Source organism: Mus caroli, chromosome X (assembly GCF_900094665.2).
Source record: "Mus caroli chromosome X, CAROLI_EIJ_v1.1, whole genome shotgun sequence".
NCBI lineage: Eukaryota > Metazoa > Chordata > Mammalia > Rodentia > Muridae > Mus > Mus caroli.
The window spans coordinates 135,526,139-135,546,763 of NC_034589.1; the positions used below are offsets into that span (position 1 = coordinate 135,526,139).

The window sequence follows — 20,625 nt, forward strand, 5'->3', positions numbered from 1 at the left end:
CTCCTCCTCCTCTTCCTCTTCTTCTGTATTCATAACAATGACATTTCATCTTTCTGACAGGAAGAAATTCCAACAAGAACTATACTACCTGTGGAAATTTTTGTTACTTTTTTTGTTGTTGTCCTTATTTTGATAGCTGCCATAAGGACAATCACTTGAATATGAGCAACCTAGTCCTCAAGCTTGTCATGCACCAGTACTTGCCTCTCTCTGACTCTGCTTGTCTTTTTCCTCTGTTGTTTGTCTAGAAAGAAGAACAGTTTAAAATCCACCATTCCTACCCCTGCTCCCTTTTTCATCAGGATAGCTTGAGCACCTACTGTATTCATATTCTAATACTCATAATATTTTATCCAGGTAAAAACATAAACACCGGACTATGTATAAAGGTCTTTCCTGAAAGCCAAGGTTCTACTCCTAAGAAGAGTTGGATGTTTTATCCTTGCTTTGGGATGTTTGATCATTACTTTTGATGGGATGGCAAGTCGAGTTTTAGAAACTTTGCCAAGGTTACAAACATAGATGCATGGATGCAGTGATGTTTTTCATTGTGCTTAAATGTCCATGATTTAGACTTTCAAATTCACCAGTTACTGCATTGACTGGCAATCCTATCCAGCTTTTCAAAAAGTCTATTTTACAGTTGAAATATTTTCTTTAATTTACATACCCATCCTGAAATTTCCATCTCTATAACTGCTACAGTTATCTTTTCTGAGTGCACATTTAGCATATTTATGATAAAGTTCTTCTCTGTTGGTTGGAACATTAATGGTTATGTGTTGATCTGTTTCTGTTGACTTAACAACTAGTGTATTCCTCTATCTCTTTGTATCTCTAGAAATCTTTTAAAATGTTCATTAAAAAGCCGGGTATGGTGGTGCACGCCTTTAATCCCAGCACTTGGGAGGCAAAGGCAGGCAGATTTCTGAGTTAGAGGCCAACCTGGCCTACAGAGTGAGTTCTGGGACAGCCAGGGCTATACAGAGAAACCCTATATTGAAAAACAAAACAAAAAAATGTTCATGATAAAAAAGCTATGTATGGTCTCTTTTGTTTTTTTAATAATGAGCTGCAGGTTTGCTATCACATCCTAGACTATATCTTTCAGCATTAAGAAAGAGGGCAAGCCAGGTATGCTGTTGCATGTAGGTGAGCCAAGCATGGGAGATTCTAAGGCAAGAAGATTGTGTGTTCAAGGCAAAGTAAATTCCAGTCCAGGATTGACTGAGTTACATAGAAAAATATTATGTCAAAAACGAAAAGAAAAAGAAAATCTGTAGTATGAATTTATAATCCTAATAAGCCTGAATAAATACCAACCAGGTATTTTATTTACTAGCCTTATCCTTAGATTAGACAGATCCAGGGCTACACTAACTTATTAACCAGCTATAAGGTCCCTTGTTACTTGCTGTTTCTCCTAGTCACGCAGTTTTGGCCCATGGCAGCTTCTCCTCCCTTTGTTCCTTCTCTCTCTCTCTCTCTCTCTCTCTCTCTCTCTCTCTCTCTCTCTCTCTCTCTCTCTCTCTCTCTCTCTCTCTCTCNCTCTCTCTTTCTCTTTCTTTCTTTCTTTATTTTCTTCCTTCCTTCCTTCCTTCCTTCATTTATTTATTTTTAATTATCTTTTTTTTTTACAATTCATTTGTATCCCCATCTCGATCCACCCTCCAACAGCTCCTCATTGCATTCTTCCTCCCCATCTCCAAAAGAAGGTCCCCACCACCACCTCACCAACCTTCCTGGTTCTTCAAGTCTCTTGAGGGTTATGAACAGCTCTCACTGAGGCCAGAGCAGTCCTCTGCTGTGTATGTGTTGGGGTGGGTGGCTCAGTGTCTGAGAGATCTTTGGGGTCTGGGTTAGTTGAGACTGCTGGTCCTCCTATAGGGTCAACCTACTGCTCAGCTTCTTCCAGCCTTTCCCTAAATCAACCACAGGGGTTCCTGGCTTCTGTTCATTGGTTGGTTGTAAATATCTACATCTGACTCTTTCAACTGTTTGTTGGACTTCTCTGAAGGCACCCAAGCTAGGTTCCTGTCTGTAAGCACACCATAGCATCAGTAATAGTATCAGGCCTTGGAGCCTCCCCTTGAGCTGGATCCCAAGTTGGACCTGTCACTGGACCTCCTTTCCCTCACCTGGGAGGTGAAAGATGCTCAGGTCTTAAAGGGAGGGACCTTAGGCAAAATGCCTAACAATGGGGAGAGGAAAACTTGTAGAGTCCACCTCCAGTAGAAAGACAGGGCATAAAGTGGAGGGATGGGGTTACCATGCCTCAGTCAAAACCCTCCCTCTCCTTCTTTACCTGCAACACCCTCTCATGAACCTCCAGTTCCACCTTTCTCCCTCCACTGCCCAATTACAGGCTCTAGCCTTCCACAGCATTTCTTGAGCAAGCAACCACATCTTGAGGAACCAGTATTTAGCATTAGAATACAAGCAGCATCAGAGCAAACCACTACAAAATCAAAAAGAAAAGAGCTTTCCCCCTTAACATTTGTTTATTTTCTACAATTAGTGAATGGCCCAAGCTGTGTGCTAGGCTCCTTTAACTTTGTATAAGTCCAAATTCTGTTTTTCTGAACAGATGATATAAATGTCACTCTAAGTATGCTAAACCTCTTGAATGTTGCTGGATCTATATTTTCCTTAGTTCTGCTCTAGGAGATTCAGGTGCCAAGCAAGAATTCAAGGGAACTTTGTACGGAAATTCCAGGCTGCCTCCACACTGTGACTCCTTCTTTCTTTGATTATATTACACAAGTCCTAGATCTTTTGCCAGTCCTAAATTCATCATTCCTATTCCTTGGTTCAGTTAGACATCAACTTTCTAGTTATAACATGCAGGCTAGAGAAGGCCCTCAGGGAAAGGACACAGGAATTTGAGATTCAACTTCCAAGATTCCTAACTTTGAATGGAATGATTCCAAATAGCTTCTTCCTACTTGTTGTTCAGTTTCAAATACCTTCAAATACTTTTTGTTGTGTTGCTCAAAAATGTGTTCTGAGTTTTGAATGCTGTTAGTTGGTAGGTATATTTTCTATAAGTTCCTCAACCACTAATATAAATTGCAGGGTTTTTTTTTAATTGAAAATGGATCAGTTTCACACAGTATACTCTGATTATAGCTTCTCTTCTTGTAGGTCCTCCAAAATCCTCTCCATTTTCCTTCCTACTCAAATCCACACACTTTCTTTCAACATAAGAGAAAGAGGCATATAAATAACAAGAAGATAAAAATAAAAACAAAGAAACAAGAATAGAACAAAATAAACTAAAAAAAAAGAGCAAAATAAAAAGCACAAGAAACACATGCAGACACGAGACATATTTGGATAGAAACCATAAAATATAAATAGAGGATCTGTGAGGGAGGGGAAAACCTCCCAAAATACCACTGAGTTGGTTTTGTGTTGTACTGCCTGGGTATTTTAAATATTTTTTGTAAGTTTTTGTTATACCACTAAAGCTGAATTTTTAAAATATTTATTTTATTTATTGTATATGCATACATACTCTATCTGCATTTTAATACTGATTTTAATACTAGCTACTATAATTACTACTAGCTCCTATACTACTGCTACTAGCTAAAATACTGATTTTAATACTAGCTACTATAACATGAATGTTTTACATTTTCATTATGGAAAACTATTTAATCTAACCAATGAATGAAATTTGAGACTTTGTTTACTTAGCTATAAACGGATGCAATACATCAGGAAAATAGAACAAAACACATAAAAGATCTATCATTATTGTTTTGATAGGAGAATATTCAAATATTTCAGCTCCTTAGAAGTCTTTTACATGTCATTGAATTTTCATTGAGGAACACTAGTCTTAAATAGACATACACAATCATAAGAAAAGGTTTCAAACCTTTAACTCAGAATCCAGATTCCTTTTTTTCTTTTTCCCCATTTTAATTAGATATTTTCTATATTTACATTTCAAAAGTTATCCCCTTTCCAGGTCTCCCCTCCAGAAGCCCCCTATCCCACCCCTTCCCCCTGCCTCTATGACGTTGCACCCCCACCCTCCCACTCCTGCATTTCTGCCCTGGCATTCCCCTACACTGGGGCATCGAACCCCCACAGGACCAAGAGCCACTCCTCCCACTGATCCAAATATGTGGCAGGAGCCATGGGTCCTTCCATGTGTATTCTTTGGTAGGTGGTCCAATCCCCAGAAAATCTGGGGTGTCTGGCTGGTTAACACTTTTGCTCCCCGCACCAGGCTGCAAACTCTCTCAGCTCCTCTTTTGTCACCAACATTATCCCTCAAAATCACAACCTTGTAATTTCTCCTTTTAAGAATGTTGTTAATCTGCATCTCTCTCTAGAACTCCACACATATAGTCAAGAAGATATTCATATGGATCTTCCATGATTACGTCTAACTTAACACAACCCAGAGTGAGTTCTGTAGCAGGTCTGATCTACCCCCATGTGCTCACAGTTGCTTGCAATCCCCTGGGCTGGAACACAGCTAAAAGCCTGTCCTGATTTTTCTTCCCTCTATCTACATCAGCAGGTCTCAAACTTCCTAATGCTGCTACTCTATAACACAGTTCCTCATACTGTGGTGACCCCAAACTATAAAATCATTCCATTCCTACTTCTCAACTGCAATTTCACTACTGCTATGAATCATAATGTAAATATTATTTTTCTTTTTTGCCATAGAGGTTTGCCAAAGGTGTGGCAACCCATAGGTTGAGAATCACTGCCATAGCGCCACTTCCCAAGATGTACTTGTACTTTCAGTGAACTTCCTAAAGATCTCAGCAACATATCCCTGCCCTTTAATCCCAGGTTTCTTTCTCTGTTTAGATTTTCCTTTGCCCTTATATAGTCGTGTATCTTCTATGTGTTTGTTAGAGAACTAAGGATTTCATTTCCTCCTGGAACCTAAGTGTGCATCTCTCCACAGGTTCTCTTGTCTTTTTCTCCAACCTCTTCATATGAATTCTCCTGGATATTTTCTTTGTAACATATGTGTGCTCAGCTATCTCATCAGATTTCTAAGAAAAGCTCATTTACTTTCTGGTTGCTGACTGGAATCAAGAAACATCTATTATCAACCACTTTCCAGATCCAGTTAACAATTCAGTTAATTTTTCCATTTGCTTTTTATTTCAGTCACTTTCCTTGCTTTCTTTATACTCCCTGATAATTACTGTCATGTACTCATGCTTCCAACACTTCCCATAAAAATCATTCTGCCCTTGTATCATGATTTTCTTATTGTATCTCATTTTATCTCCTTAGGGACCTGTACCTATCATCTGTAATTATCCTTTTTCCTCTGTTTTTGAATTATATTTCCTCACTGTTTACCTTCCATGTCTAAGCTCCTTGTACTTTTTCTCAAGCTATATTAGTTTGTAGTAACCATGTGACCATCTAAGAGTACTCCTGCACATTTCTTCTCCACATACTACCACCTATAACAAAACCTCCCTGTCTTAGTTAGGGTTTAATTGCTGTGAAGAGACACCATGGCCACAGCAGCTCTTATAATGGAAAACATTTAATTGGGGCTGACTTATAGTTTCAGAGATTTAGTTCATTATCATCATGGCAGCAAGCATGGTAGTGTACAGGCAGACATCTTGCAGGAGAAGATGAGAGTATACCTCTTGATCCACAGGCAGCAGAAGGAGACTGTGTGTCACAATGGACATTGCTTAAGCATAGGAGATCTCAAAGCCCAGCCCCACAGTGACACACTTCCTCCAACAAGGCCACACCTACTCCAACAAGACCATATCTCCTAATATCGCCACCTTCAATGGACAACCAGTCAATCCCATAAGTCTATGGCGGCCATACCTATTCAAAATACCACACTCCTTCATCAACTTTCCCATAAATTTCTGTCCAGGAGTATGTTCTAGTCCCCTGGCATTATTCCTGCAAGTTCAGTCAGTCTCCTTATTCTTTCTGCCTTGCTGTCCTCTTTTAAATCACAATTCATCAGTGTTATATAGAAGCTCTTACCACTATGCTAGCAATAACTACCTATAAATACAAATAAATATACATGCTTGTATTCTTTCTTGGCTCAAATCTAAAAATCCCTGAGGTTCAAAGTTGGGTGTGAATTCATTAATTTCTCATGTTACTAACACCATAACTGAATTAGTCCTTAAACTTACAAGACACCCTTTTCTCCAAATATTAGTAACATTTTGTCATCCAAAAGGAAAGCTGTCCTGGTTTTCTGTGTTATTAATTGGATGCTGTTAACTGTGATGTTCAAGGGACTCCCAGCAGAAGGCAAGGGATTAGTCATGTCAGCTTGGTCCTCCTATATGTCCTTAAAAAAGGAAAACTTTCCAAATTACACAAGGATTGAAAATAGACACATCAGAGGCCTCTCCAAAAATCAACATTGCTAATCTATAGCTTCATTTTGTTGGTGAGGCAGTCCAAAGAAATTTAATCATTTCTCTTTTTATTCAGGCCTTTACCAGTCATTTATTATCCATATTCTAACAATTTGTTTATTATTATTTTATGACTATTTTCTCTGTAAACAATGGCCTTAGTTTAAAAGGCAAGGGAGATGTTTCCAACTCTAGATATTTCCAAAATCTGTAACGTTTGTATCATACATTTTTTTTTGTCGTTCCCATAGTATTTCTGGGCTTCTGTACTATACTCATTTTGCAAATACTGCTATAAGTTTTTCTGAGTTTAATAAATATGAGAACAATTTGGCAACTACTGTCCAGTCAGCAATGATTATAATATACTATCATTCATAAGATCAATCATAAATGCAAAAATGTTTTAAAATTCTGTTTTGGAGTCATTGGCAAATGATATTATCTGATGGCTTTAAAAGAACTGATCTGTGTTGCTTGAATTCAAGGTTTTAGGAAATAATATAATGCATTTATATTTAAACCAGTCTAGATTTACTTTCTGCAATACACAAATTTAACTAAATTAGTTTTTTATTGCACTAGAATAAGATAATGCATGTAGACAGAATTTATAATGTGAAGCAATTACAAGAGTCAGTAATATTTAGGCTTGCATGTTACAGTTAAATAATCTTAATAAGTGGGAATTTATGAAATGAGAATGAGATAATGCATGCAAATATAAGTAGATAAATACACAATTAAAATTTTATTGGTGAAAGCCTTTAATAATTGAGTGTAGTAGTAGCTAATGTAGTTCCTGTCATTGTAGTAATATATAATATATTATATTGTATTTCTAAGAAAATATAAATAGTAATCCATACTTTTTAGAAACTTGAAATATGTATTATTCAATGTTTCCATAATGTTAAAATAGATTTTATGTGCTTATTGGAGATTCATTTTATCTTTAAATAAGATTAATAATCATTATTTAAACTATTTTACAGAGTTTGAAAAAATTAATTAGATAATGCATGCATAATATTCAACTGTTCATTATTTGAAATAATATCTGCTGCAATTTATAGTATTATTAAATTATGATTTGTTTTTATTGTTTAATATCTTAAGATGTCACAAACTTACTGAAGTTAACTTCAGAAATATTAAATTAGTTCTTTAATAATTATTTGTATGTTTTATTATCTGCAATGAATTAAGAAATCTATAAACTATATAAAAATTTACAAATAATTGGAACATATAGTATGATATAAGAGACACTGAGAAAAAGGTAGGTTTTGTTACTGTAATTGTTATTGTTATGTGGTATCAAAAGTAATTCATATCTACTTTTCTTATTTGATCAAATCAAAGATGAAATATATCAGAGTATATATTTACTGAATTTATATTTTCTGAAGTTAACTTGATCAAATAAAGAATCTTTCTGGATTCTTATGAAAATAATGCATTTAAGGTGTGTTAGAGGAAGTAGTACTAATATTTATGCTTGATGGTTTAATTACACATTAATTACTATTGCTTGAACTGAAAATGATAAAGAAACATTACACATTTGCTATTAACTCTCCAGACCCTACATAGCTTATCTAATAGCATGAAACAGGCATTCTCAAACTCTGGTTTAAGGAACCTTCATAATTTTTAAAACACTTAGGGTCTCCCAGGTCTTTTATTTATGTGGAGTATATATTGTATCAATAGTATAAATATTAATGTTTATGATATTAGAAATTAAAAATTTAAGAACTTTAATGGATCATTTTACTTTCAATAATGCTATTAATCTAAATCTGTTTAATATTACCATATTTTATATCTTAATGCTAGTTCTGACAATTTAAACATTTTCTGGAATACAAACATTATTTTAAAGGTTGGAATTTTACATGTCTATTGATATAATAAAAACTAAATTTCTGAATGTGTACATGCATTAAATTTACTGTGATGTTTCAAAGAAAAGAAGAAAGAAAGAAAGAACAAAGCTTATAATTCAAACACTCAGGAGGTAGAGATAGGAAAATAAGAAGTTCAAGGCCAGGCCAAGTTACAGGAGTACAAATAGATACCTCCCCCCCTCCCAAATACAGTAAAAGTTGGAAAAAGGAAACTACCTCCACAAGAAAATTATGCATCTCAGAGTCTCCCAGGGTCCTTGAAGCACAGTTTGAGAACTGCTGGTACTGTGGGTTTTTTTCATTATTAAAGTATCGACTAAAATAATCTGTGCATGATATATTATTATTGATGCTGTTTCCATGATTGTTGTTATTGTTATTAATAATGTTCATGAAGTCTTAAAAGTTAATTTCTTCTTGTTTGTTGAACGCATTCATGACTTCTAAAAACAAACTATAATTATACAGCTTTAGTAAAGGGGCTAAACTACTTTACAAAATTATATCTATTGAGGAGAGTGTTAGCCAAATTAAGATAAAACATTTTTATCTCTACTATCCATAATATATATCCGAGACAGAGAATGGATAAAATAACAGGCAGCTATAAGATGTACTCTTTCCTCAATATACATAACAGTATATTAAAAAATGCTACATATAAAGTAGGCCTCATAAGGCCTAGTGAGATGGCTCAGGTAAAGGCTCCTTCCTTTCTCTAAGGCCTGATGACCCAAGTTCAGTTCCAGGAGTGGAAAACCAACTCCTGATAATTTCCCTCTTAATTTTGTAGGCATATTTTATTTATTAACAGAAATAAGCTCACAGTAGCACAGGGCTTGACGCTGAGGGATGTCAATACACAGATCTTACAGCCAGCCTAAGATGCCTTCCCTAGGGAGCATATTCCATGGAAAGTATCCAGATACATGGAAATATCTAGATGCATCTACTTCTGTTAAGATGCTTCTAGAGGGAGGTATATCTATCTCTATAGTGATGCCTCTAGAGGGATGACTAACTTCTCAGTCACTAACCTCAGGATTTACTTCCTGAAGTTCTGGGATTGGAGAGGGGCTACTTCAATTGCACCCTCTGCTACTCTTCCAAAAGGATCCTGGGAAGGTATACTAGTGTTTCTCCAGAATTTTCTCATGAAATGACCGTCTTCCCTGGGATCATTGACATCTCTCAGGGACCATAGAAAGATCTAAGCATTTCTACTCAAGTCCAAATGTTTGCTTTAAAAGTCATTGTTTGAACTATGTCTTCAAGTTTATATACCCTTCCCTACTTTCCTATTTGTGTGGTTAGCTCCAGAGCTATAAATGGCTGTGAACCAATATCTAATGAAATCTTATTCCGTTGGTTGCTGTTTCTTATCCTGTCACTTATTTTCTTTTCTGGAGACTCATCACAAACACCAGAAATATAATGTCTGGGGAAAATGCTTAATAATCATTTTCCAAACCCTCCCTTTCTGATCTTCCCAGATATTAAATAGCAATCATCATCACCTATGTTTTCCTCTTCAGTCATTCAGTCTAATATGTTGCAGCTGGCAAGGAGCTCTTTAAGTCAGCTAGCATGGCCTTAATGTATTAAGTTCCTTATAGCTCCTCAAGTGGTCCTTGGAGTTAGCAACTCTTGTTTAGAGATTTGCTATTTGGATATCCAGCAGCTTGGTGTCCCAATGGCCTAAGATGGAATCTCCCAAACACAATTGGAGTTTCCCAGGGTATTAACTTCTTGAGGATGAAGAGAGAATAGATTAGTATGAAAATTCCCTTGGCAAGTTGCCCATATGTGTCCAGAGAAGAGTACTTTTGTGGTCTACCATAGTGCTTCTGGTGTTTCCAGAAAGTTTGAGTCTAAGATCACTGTCTGCCCCCATTCTTTTTGCTAATATTTCTTGTCAGGAATCCCAGTTGATTTTCCTGGATGACTACTTGTCCATACCCTTACAAATAAAAATTATGTCTGTCTGTCTCTGTCTCTATCTCTGTTTCTCTCCTTCCTTTTCTCCCTCCCTCCATCCAATTCTCCCTCCTACCCTTTTCATTTCTTCATCCTGTCCCTAGCACAGTGTCATACCCTGAAGATCTATCTTCAGCCTCATTCTGTTTACTGACCTTGAAACCATGTTACTGATGTCCAAACATATAAATACACACACACACACACGATCTTGGAATAAAAGAGAAAAAAATCAGTTGCTTCTGCTCTTATATTAGTGGTTGCATAATTGTGAAACTATCCAGTCAATCCTCCCAGACTATTGTAGATACAGTACATATCATTGTTATCACAATTGAGTAACAGTATACAAAAAAAAAAGGAATGACCCATCTTAATGATATTACTGAAGACAAATGTGAAGTTATTCCCTGGCTTAAAATATTATTGAGCACCTTTGATGAGCCACCACATTTCTAGGGACTACAAATAGAACAAATTGGACTCAGTCCACTCCTGGATGTAATCATATCTCCAATAGCTTGTCTCAAAAATGGAGATTCTACATGGTTACAGCAATTCACAGAATGCCATCATTATCTATTGCACCTATACTTTCCAGGAGCTTCCGGGGTTTGCCGTGAATAGCTTTCAACAAACATCAAGTTTTTATCAAAATGTCAATGAATGCCTTTGTGCTATTGTAAAATCAATGCATATGCTGTAACGACTTCCCCCATCTTTTTGTTCCCATAGGAGTTTCAGTTCCTATCCCTGTGATTGGACTGAGGGACGAAAGCAAAGTGTTCGTGAATAATACCACCTGCGTGCTCAATGACCCGAACTTCGTTCTCATCGGGTCCTTCGTGGCATTCTTCATCCCGTTGACAATTATGGTGATCACCTACTTCTTAACGATCTACGTCCTACGCCGTCAAACCCTGATGTTACTTCGAGGTCACACCGAGGAGGAACTGCGTAATATCAGCCTGAACTTTCTAAAGTGCTGCTGCAAGAAGGGTGATGAGGAAGAGAACGCTCCCAACCCCAATCCAGATCAGAAGCCACGTCGAAAGAAGAAAGAAAAGCGACCAAGAGGCACCATGCAAGCTATCAACAATGAAAAGAAAGCTTCCAAAGTCCTTGGCATTGTATTCTTTGTGTTTCTGATCATGTGGTGCCCGTTTTTCATCACCAATATCCTGTCGGTGCTTTGTGGGAAGGCCTGTAACCAAAAGCTAATGGAGAAACTTCTCAATGTGTTTGTTTGGATTGGCTATGTGTGTTCAGGCATCAATCCTCTGGTGTACACTCTCTTCAACAAAATTTACCGAAGGGCTTTCTCTAAATATTTGCGCTGCGATTATAAGCCAGACAAAAAGCCTCCTGTTCGACAGATTCCTAGGGTTGCTGCCACTGCTTTGTCTGGGAGGGAGCTCAATGTTAACATTTATCGGCATACCAATGAACGTGTAGTTAGGAAAGCTAATGACACAGAGCCTGGCATAGAGATGCAGGTAGAGAATTTAGAGCTGCCGGTCAATCCCTCTAATGTGGTCAGCGAGAGGATTAGTAGTGTGTAAGCAATAGCAGCAGCACAGGTTTCCTACAGGAAATCTCTTGTAGGAAGGTCCCCCACTCCCCACCCCCCCACTCCCCACCCCCCGTGATTTTCCTGTGGATCATAACTAATGTAAATACTGCTGTGTGACAAAAGAGTGTTTTTATAAATAGCTTTGCAACCCTGTACTTTACAATCATGCGTTAAATAGTGAGATTTGGGGTTCTATATTTACTGTTTATGAGAGATGGAGACTAATTTATTTTGATTCCTTGATGCATAAAAGTGTTTGTATTTTTCTCTCCCTTCCTTCCGTATTCCCTCCCTTCCTTGCTCCTTCGTTGCTTTCTTCCTTCCTATCGCTGTTCTTTTTGTGAATGTGGAAAAGTTGATGTTCATCTCAGGTGGCATTTGCAGGAGACCAGAATGATGCACATGACTGCGGTGGTCTTTCAAACCACACCTAAACTAACAGATTCAGTGGCATCTTTTCCAGGTTAACAGTAAATATGTACTTTAGATTCTCGCTCTGCTCATCCACACATGTAAACTCAGTAAGATAGGTTCTGCCCATTGTGAAACATATTCATCAGTGAGTCAGAGACAGAATTCAACTTGGTTGTTACACACGGGGTAAATTTGACATTGTCAGAATGTTGTGTCGGTATTTTGCTGCAATGTCTGTCCCCAAACATAGTGGTATTTTAACATAGCAGCTGGTTAACCAGGACTACAGAAGTGGAAGGATGCCAAAGAGATATACACACCAAAAAGCTTTTCACTTCTTAAGGACAATGTTCAAATTCTGATTCTTATGTCAAGCAAACTGAAATTAGTGTTTTCATTCTGGTCCTTAGTAAATACCTAATTCCAAGACTATACTGGGAAACCAAATCCCAGAGTTATTTCCCAATCCAGGATTCAATATCAATTGGATTTTGAGCTCAGAATTCTGGAAATGTGTGTGCTACACACAAAGTGAAATTTGCATGTTGAGCCTTATTAAAATATCTTAATTATGGTACCTCGATCTATAGGACCCAATTTAGCAGTCCGTTTTTAAGTAAAACTAGAATGAGAAGGGTAGAAAACTAAGTTTTACTTGATTAAGGACTACCGAATTAGGCCCTTAGAATGTGAAAAAAGTAATTTAAAAAGATGCTTTTATTGAACTCTGGGAAGAACAGAAATACAGAGTTTCCATTTGGATTTTAAACAAAATTTATCTCATTTTCAGATCCTTCCAAGCTCTCTAGTGCAGGAAAAGGCTGCAGCTAACTTGTGAACGTGGCAAGCTCTCCATTGTGCTGTAATTACATACCCGGACTTTAAATCTTTGTTCAAATATAGTGCTGTGATCCTCTAAGTGTCAGCCATTGTTTCATTCGTGGACCTGCTGCTCTCTAAGAATTAAGTACCATTTTAGTGAAATTGAAAACCATGAAAAGTTTTCAAACCTTGCTCAAGTCAGATTATTAAGTCTATGCTGTGTGCAGAGTATACACGTTCCCAGTAACTGTGTTTCCATGTGTGTCCATTTCACACAACTGTGGATAAATTTCTGAATAATTCATGATGCTGGTTCTTATGCCCAACAGCTACTTGCACACCTTGGAGTGAGCCTTTTAGGATCTTGAAGTCAGTAAAGGCAGGATATGAATTTCAAAAACTCCTGGACTGTGTTCTCAACACATAGCATAGATAAATTCAACAGTGTGCCAAGGGGGCAGTGGGAAAGCGGCTGTATTTGAGGGAACTCAAACAGTCTCTATTTGGTTTTACAACACTGCCAAATGTCATTCAATTGCCTGAGCATGCCCAAACATGACACGAAAGTAAAGTCTACCTGCCTGTTAGGTCAGTTGAACTGCATGTTAAAACAATTACCTGAAATTGAATGAGATGACCTACTTCTTAATGAAATGAAAATGACTGAAGAAACACAGCATGCATTGAGCATGAGTTCTGCACATACAGATGGTGCTGTGCATGTAACACCATGTATGTTGCATGAGTCCACTGATCCGTATCGATGTAAGGCAGAGAAGCTGATACAGAAAGTGCTGTAGAAAACTCCTTCAGCAGTCCCTAAGAGACATTCAGATCTGAAGTATTGTATTAGAGAAAATTGGAAACATCTGATTTCTTTCTTAACTATCAGGGCAAGCTCCTAGCACATGTTTTACAGAGAAATAGAGTATAAACCATGCAGTTCCAAAAGCACTAGCAATAAGTTGAATGATAATCGCTTATAGCACATTTGTTAATAATTCTTATGTCATCAAGTAGTAGTACATAATAGTACCCAACACAGCAATTATTCTCAACTTGTGTGCTATTCGTAAGTTCTGTGCGGTTTGGTATGAAACACACACATATATATATATAAATATAAATATATCCATTTGGAAGTGAATCTTACAGTTCAGTGTTAAATCTACAAACTTTTATAAATGTTTTAAAATAGTCCATGTGACAAATGTAAACATGGTGAATTTACTGTCAAATCATTTTGATGTGCTATTATAATGTATACTGTTTAAGACACGTGCAACAGACTGCCTTATATTATTTCCTGTAATTTTTCTCCTTTGTCAAATGGTACTTTTTGTGAATGGTTGCAAAGTGTTGTCTTATTACTTATTCCTGTGTATTAACTTCTTCTGAGTTTTGTGAGATTTCCTCTTAATTTATTAAAATTTATTAAATGATGACCTAGCTTGTCATATGTCTTTTTCCCCCATGCACCATTTCAGGATAAAGATCTACCCCATCAATTGAAAATGCTAGGGGGTATTCTCCTTTCTAAGTGAGATCAAAGCATCCGCACTTGAGCCTTATTTTTAACTTCTTCTGATCTGTGGGATGTATCATGGGTATTCTGTACTTCATGGTTAATATTCATATATCAATGAGTACATACCATTCATGACTTTTGAGTCTGGGTTACCTCACTCAGGATGATATTTTCTAGTTCAATTTATTTGCCTGAAAAACTCAGGATGTCCTCATAGTTAATAGTGGAATGATATTCCATTGTGTAAATGAACCACATTTTCTATATCCATTCTTTGGTTGAGAGACATCTGGGTTGTTTCCAGCTTCTGACTATTACAAATAAGCTGCTATGGATATAATGGAGTACATGCCTTAGTAGTATGAATGAGTGTCTTTTGGGCATAGACCTAGGAGCAGTATCACTGGGTCTTCAGGTGGAACTATTTCTAATTTTCTGAGTAACTGCCAGATGCATGACTGACCAGTGACTGGTCCATCCTATGGGTGGGCACCAAATCCTGACACTATTACTGATCTATCTTTTGCTTGAAGACACAAACACACATACTAGCATAGCTGTCCTGTGAAAGGCTCTATCAGCAGCTAACTGAGACATGGAGATACACACAACCAACCATTAGACTGAGGTCAGGGACCCCGATGAAAGAGTTAAGGGAAGGATTTAAGGAACTAATGGGAATGGCAAACCCACAGGAAAATCAACAGTGTCAACTAACCCGGATCCTAGGAGCTTCCAGAGACTAAGCCATCAACCAAGAAGCATACATAGGCTAGAATGAAGCTCCCAGCACATATGTAGCAGATGGTTGACTGCTTTGGCTGGCTCCAGTAGGAGAGGATGTGCTTAATCCTTGATGCCCTAAGAAAAGCAGGATGCTGGGGAAAGTCACCCTGTCAGAGGCAAAGGGAAGAGGGTGAAGAACTCTGGGAGGGGGAACTAGGGGGCAACATTTGGGATGTAAATAAATAAAATAATTAATTGAGAAAAGAAAGAAAATGCTATGGGGTAGCAAAAGGACAAGGATCTAGAAGAAATTGGGAGAGGGGAAGAACATGATCAAAATATCTTTAAATTCTTAAAAAATATAATTAAAAAGTAATTCATCACCATCATCTTCTCACTAGACTCAATACTCCCCAAGGAGAGACAAGGCCATCTATTTTTTTTTTTTTTGAGACAGAGTTTCTGGCTGTCCTGAAACTTACTCTGTAGATGTTGGCCTCTAGCTTAGAGATATGCCTGTTTCAGCCTGGATTAAAGGTGTGCACAACCACTGGCCAGCATGGACCATCTATCTATCTTATTGATAGTCTTACCTCTAGCATGTAGAAGCTACTGTACTTTTAACAGATGCACACAGTCAGAAATCACTGCTAGGTTGTCTTCCCCATGGCTTAATGAGTTGTAAGAACTTCCCATTCTTCAGTTATGTCATTATGAAGTATGTGGCACCTTCACCTTCACTTTGCCTCTCAACTCAGATGGCTTAGGCAGACACCTCTGGAACTATCAGAGGCAACATAAAGTGAAACTCTATTTCTTATACTTAGAGCCGAGGCTGACAAAATGCATTGGCCTTTTCTTTCAACATATGTAATTTCCAGGTGATAAGAAAGCCAAAAGGATGCTGGTCTGAGTACAGTTCTAGGAGAAGAAAACAATGATGCTTCATTCCTTTCTAAACATGAATAGGTGGTTCACAGAAATTGAACAGCCACCTGAATCAGCAGAGATACTGTTACGCATAGACAGAATAATTAATAAATTAATTATTTCAAGTGTTCCTAAGATGACCAAGTTGACCTAGGATATGCTATCAAGCACAAGCTGGCCCTAAACTCATAATCTTTTTCCTTATCACCTGAGTTATGATTACAGGAATGTACCACCCACAAAAGTAGGTTTATCAAAGTAGGTTATCAAAGCAATTCTCAAATATTTTGTGACTTGTAGCCCAATTAGAACAACAATAACAGTAAAATAAAGCATTGGTTGTCGTCTTGGGCCTTATATGCTTGGGAAAAGGAAGAAAGTAGAACAAACCACCACACTTACAATAAGGATTTCTTCCCCCTTGTATCATTAAAACAGAAAGAACAAGAAATCCTCCAGCAACCTGGGCCTGGGTGGAGGGGCAGGGTTAAGGCAGCCTGACTTCAAATCATCCTGGGCAACTCAGCAAGATTCTATTGCGTATGCCAGCAAGATTTTGCTGACAGGACCCTGATATAGCTGTCTCTTGTGAGGCTATGCTAGCGCCTGGCAAATACAAAAGTGGATGCTCACAGTTATCTATTGGATGGAACACAGGGCCCCCAATGGAGGAGCTAGAGAAGGTACCCAAGGAGCTGAAGGGGTCTGCAACCCTATAGGAGGAACAACAATATGAACTAACCAGTACCCCCAGAGCTCATGTCTCTAGCTGCATATGTAGCAGAAGATGGCCTACTCAGCCATCATTGGGAAGAGAGGCCCCTTGGTCTTGCAAACTTTATATACCCCAGTACAGGGGAACTTCAGGGCCAGGAAGTGGGAGTGGGTGGGTTGGGGAGCAGGGCAAGGAGAGGATATGGGGGACTTTCGGGGTAGCATTTGAAATGTAAATGAAGAAAATATCTAATAAAAATGTTTTTTGTTTTTGTTTTTAAAAAGTGGATCTGGCTAGCAATGAGCAATACAGTGCTTGCCAAGCATGCAGTGAGCCCTGGTTCGATACCAAGCACCCTTCCCCAGTCCTCCCAAAATCACCACTTCAAAGATTTGCTTTTACAAAACACGACTCTGACAACAGATGTGTGGAAGTTCCATATCAAGCAATTCTCAACCTTCAAAGACACCAAAAAAAAGATATCTTACAATTTAGTTCAATTCTGTGGACCAAGAACAATATCACCTTTTGAGGAACAAAGAAAATAATGTTAATGTGGGGTTAATTTAAAAGGATAAAGATTTGGTTTTCAAAATGTGCTCTCCGTTTTATAAAATGGTACCTGCATTTATAATTATAATCCAAGATTGGGCCTGGAAATCCTACTTTTTTGGAATTCATTGGTGCTAGAAAAAGTTAAATGTGGGAACAGGAATCCATGGGATCCTGGAGCAAGCCTGGAGCAAGAGTGGAGTCAAGGTGTGCCCAAACCCCAGAAATCTGATCCTGAGTAACATCATTCTCCACCTGCCTAGGGCCTGCACGTCTGGACCAAAGGACACTAGTAGCCAGGTTGAACTTCATTTTCCCTTATAAGGTCAAGTCCAGCAGCACCTGGAATCTTTCTCATGCAAATGAGACATCCTCAAGCATCCTGGCCCCAGCCAATGATTTGCACTCAACCCAATATCTCCTATGCACCCAGCAAAGGTTTATTTAAATCACCTTTATCTCTCACCACACAAACACACAGATACACACACAACACACATACACAAACGCAACCAGTTCTCCGAAGTTGTTCCTGGGAGTGAGTGTTCTTTGCTCACAATGATACCGCCTGCACCCACCTTCCCCTAAAAGCTTCCCTCCCTCCAGTCCATCCTAGTGCACAACAGGCCTGGCTACCCCCAGGGGAGAAGCAGGCATGGGATGGCAGGTAAGCTGTTGTGTATGTAAAGAGATCTAGTGCAAATTCAGTCACTGCCCAGTTTTGGAAAATGATTATTCAGAAGGCCAGCAGAGGTTAATTATCTTTCAAAAGCAAGCTCTCAAGTGGGAAGCAGAAGAGCAGAATGAAATCTAATGTGTGTGTGTGTGTGTGTGTGTGTGTGTGTGTGTGTGTGTGTGTGTGTGATGGGTGTGGAATATGTAGTGAGGCTAGGAGACCCTATTAATTAGATAATTATATATAATTTTTAACACTAAATAGAGCTGCCACCAACTTCCCAGTTTGAGGATGCAGTCCAAACTGTCCCCTCCTCAATTCAAATATGACTTAAAATACTAAGTATCAAACATATCCGTATTTTTGTCAGAATTGGCTAAAAGTATAGGATTCTCAGTCTCCTTATCCTGCTTAGTCTATGATGGCTTAGAAAAACTCAGTGAAACAAATTACTACTGTTTACTTGTTTATTAGAAAGGAATCAAATAATATTTAAGGAGATGACTTAGTGGGTGAAGTGTGCCTAATAAGCATGAAGCTCTTCATTGAATTTTCCAGAGACCTCTTAAAGTATAAAACATGCATCTGTGCATCTGTTAATCCCAAGGCTCCTATGGGAAGATGGGAGAAAGTCTTGGACCAGATTACCTGGCATAAGCAACAGGAAATAGCAAAGCCAGAGAACCCATATCAAACAAGGTAGGAGATGAGGACTAACAGTCCTCCACACACTCTGAAGCACACTCACACACACACACACACACACACACACACACAGACACAGACACACACGAGAGAGAGAGAGAGAGAGAGAGGCATGCACACATCAGAAAGGAAAATAAATGAAATAAATGAATTGCTGGTGAAGGAAGAGATGCATACACATCTATGTAGAGGAGGGAAGGGCATTTGTGAACCTGATTTCACCACTAAACCTAATCTTCCACTTACTTCATTTTCAGTTCAATCCCAGATCTGTTCATATCCACATATGTATTTGTTATCTTTAGCTTTGTCTTTAAATCCATCAGTTTATGTAATCATATCTTTTTTCTTAGCTTTAAATCAAATTCTAAATCAATTCCTCCCACATTCTAACATTATCTCCCCGATCTTGCATTTCTGCAAACTCAAATGTTACTCCAATCCCTACTGATAATTCCTATTTTCAGCATCATAGCTCCTGCTTTTAGTACTCAATCAAGGATAAATGTGCTTACTTCTCACACTAGTCCTAAAACAAAACACTAGCACTAATTATTTCAGAACATGTTCCTTCTGTGAAGATCCTCTGGGGCTGGACTGAAAGACGTGGAAGAATAATTTAAGGTGCTTTTAGTTATCTTTATCTTCAATCTTTGCACAAAAAACAACTTTACCTGGCCTCATATATTTTTTCATCCTTGGTCTGGAGTATCATTGCTAAGTACATGGTAATTATCATCTACTGAGTACTAATAATGCTCCAAACACAAATATATTTTCTGGTAAATAGTTCAATACATTAAAAATACCTATTTTTATCAGTGACAAAAAAAAATCTGGCCAGGTGATTGACAGGCACAGTTACATTAACTCTAAGATGTATGTATGTAATATGGGCACCTTAGAGTATTCATGAGGTAAAACTTAGACTAGACTGCACTCTTTTGAGTAGGAGGGATTTCTTAATGAGACTCAACATAGCTCTGATACTTTTTCCTATGGATGTTTAAATTTTAAAGAATTAGATAAAGGACTGAAGGAGCTGAAGGGATTTGAAACCCCATAGGAAGAACAACAATATCAGCCAACCAGATATCCCAGAGCTCCCAAGGACTAAACAACCAACCAAATAGTACACATGAAGGGACCCATGGCTCCATCCGCATATGTAGCAGAGGATGGTCTTGTTGGACATCAGTGGGAGGAAAGACCCCAGTGTAGGGGAATGCCAGGGTGTGGAGGCAGAAATGGGTGGGGGGAGCACCCTCATAGAATCAGGGGGAGAGGGATGGGATGGGGGTTTGTGGAGGGGAAACCAGGAAAGGGGATAACATTTGAAATGTAAATAAAATATCCAATAAAAATATAGCTGAATATGAATGGGAAAACAAACTTAAAGAGAAGAAAGTGTGATTCTTTCCTTTCTAGTGTTACAAGAAAAATCGGAGATGGGTTCTAAAATAAACTACTTAGCTAATAATCCTGGCTTAAAAGGCTAAGATCTTATTAACATATTTAAGTAGTAAGTTACTACATGTTTTTTATGAAAATGTCAAAAAATGAATCTCTTCCAATCAGAGTTCAATTTCTTTGTATGAGGATGTGACATGATAAAAAAAAAAAGGCTCAAAGATAAAATGAAAACAATCTGTTAAGTTTGGATCCTGAATGTTTTCTGAAGTTCCCTATGTTAGAT

At 37.9% G+C, this 20,625-nt stretch overlaps 1 protein-coding gene across 1 annotated transcript in view; it reads left to right on the plus strand.

Moving 5' to 3' along the window:
- The window catches only part of Htr2c (5-hydroxytryptamine receptor 2C), a 212,188-nt gene extending 197,646 nt beyond the window's left edge, over positions 1-14,542 (plus strand). Inside the window, exon 6 of the mRNA XM_021153505.1 lies at positions 11,024-14,542. Within this exon, the coding sequence (XP_021009164.1) occupies positions 11,024-11,850 (827 nt within the window). The 3' untranslated portion in view covers positions 11,851-14,542. The remainder of the gene's footprint in view (positions 1-11,023) is intronic.
- The last annotated feature ends 6,083 nt before the right edge of the window (positions 14,543-20,625 follow it).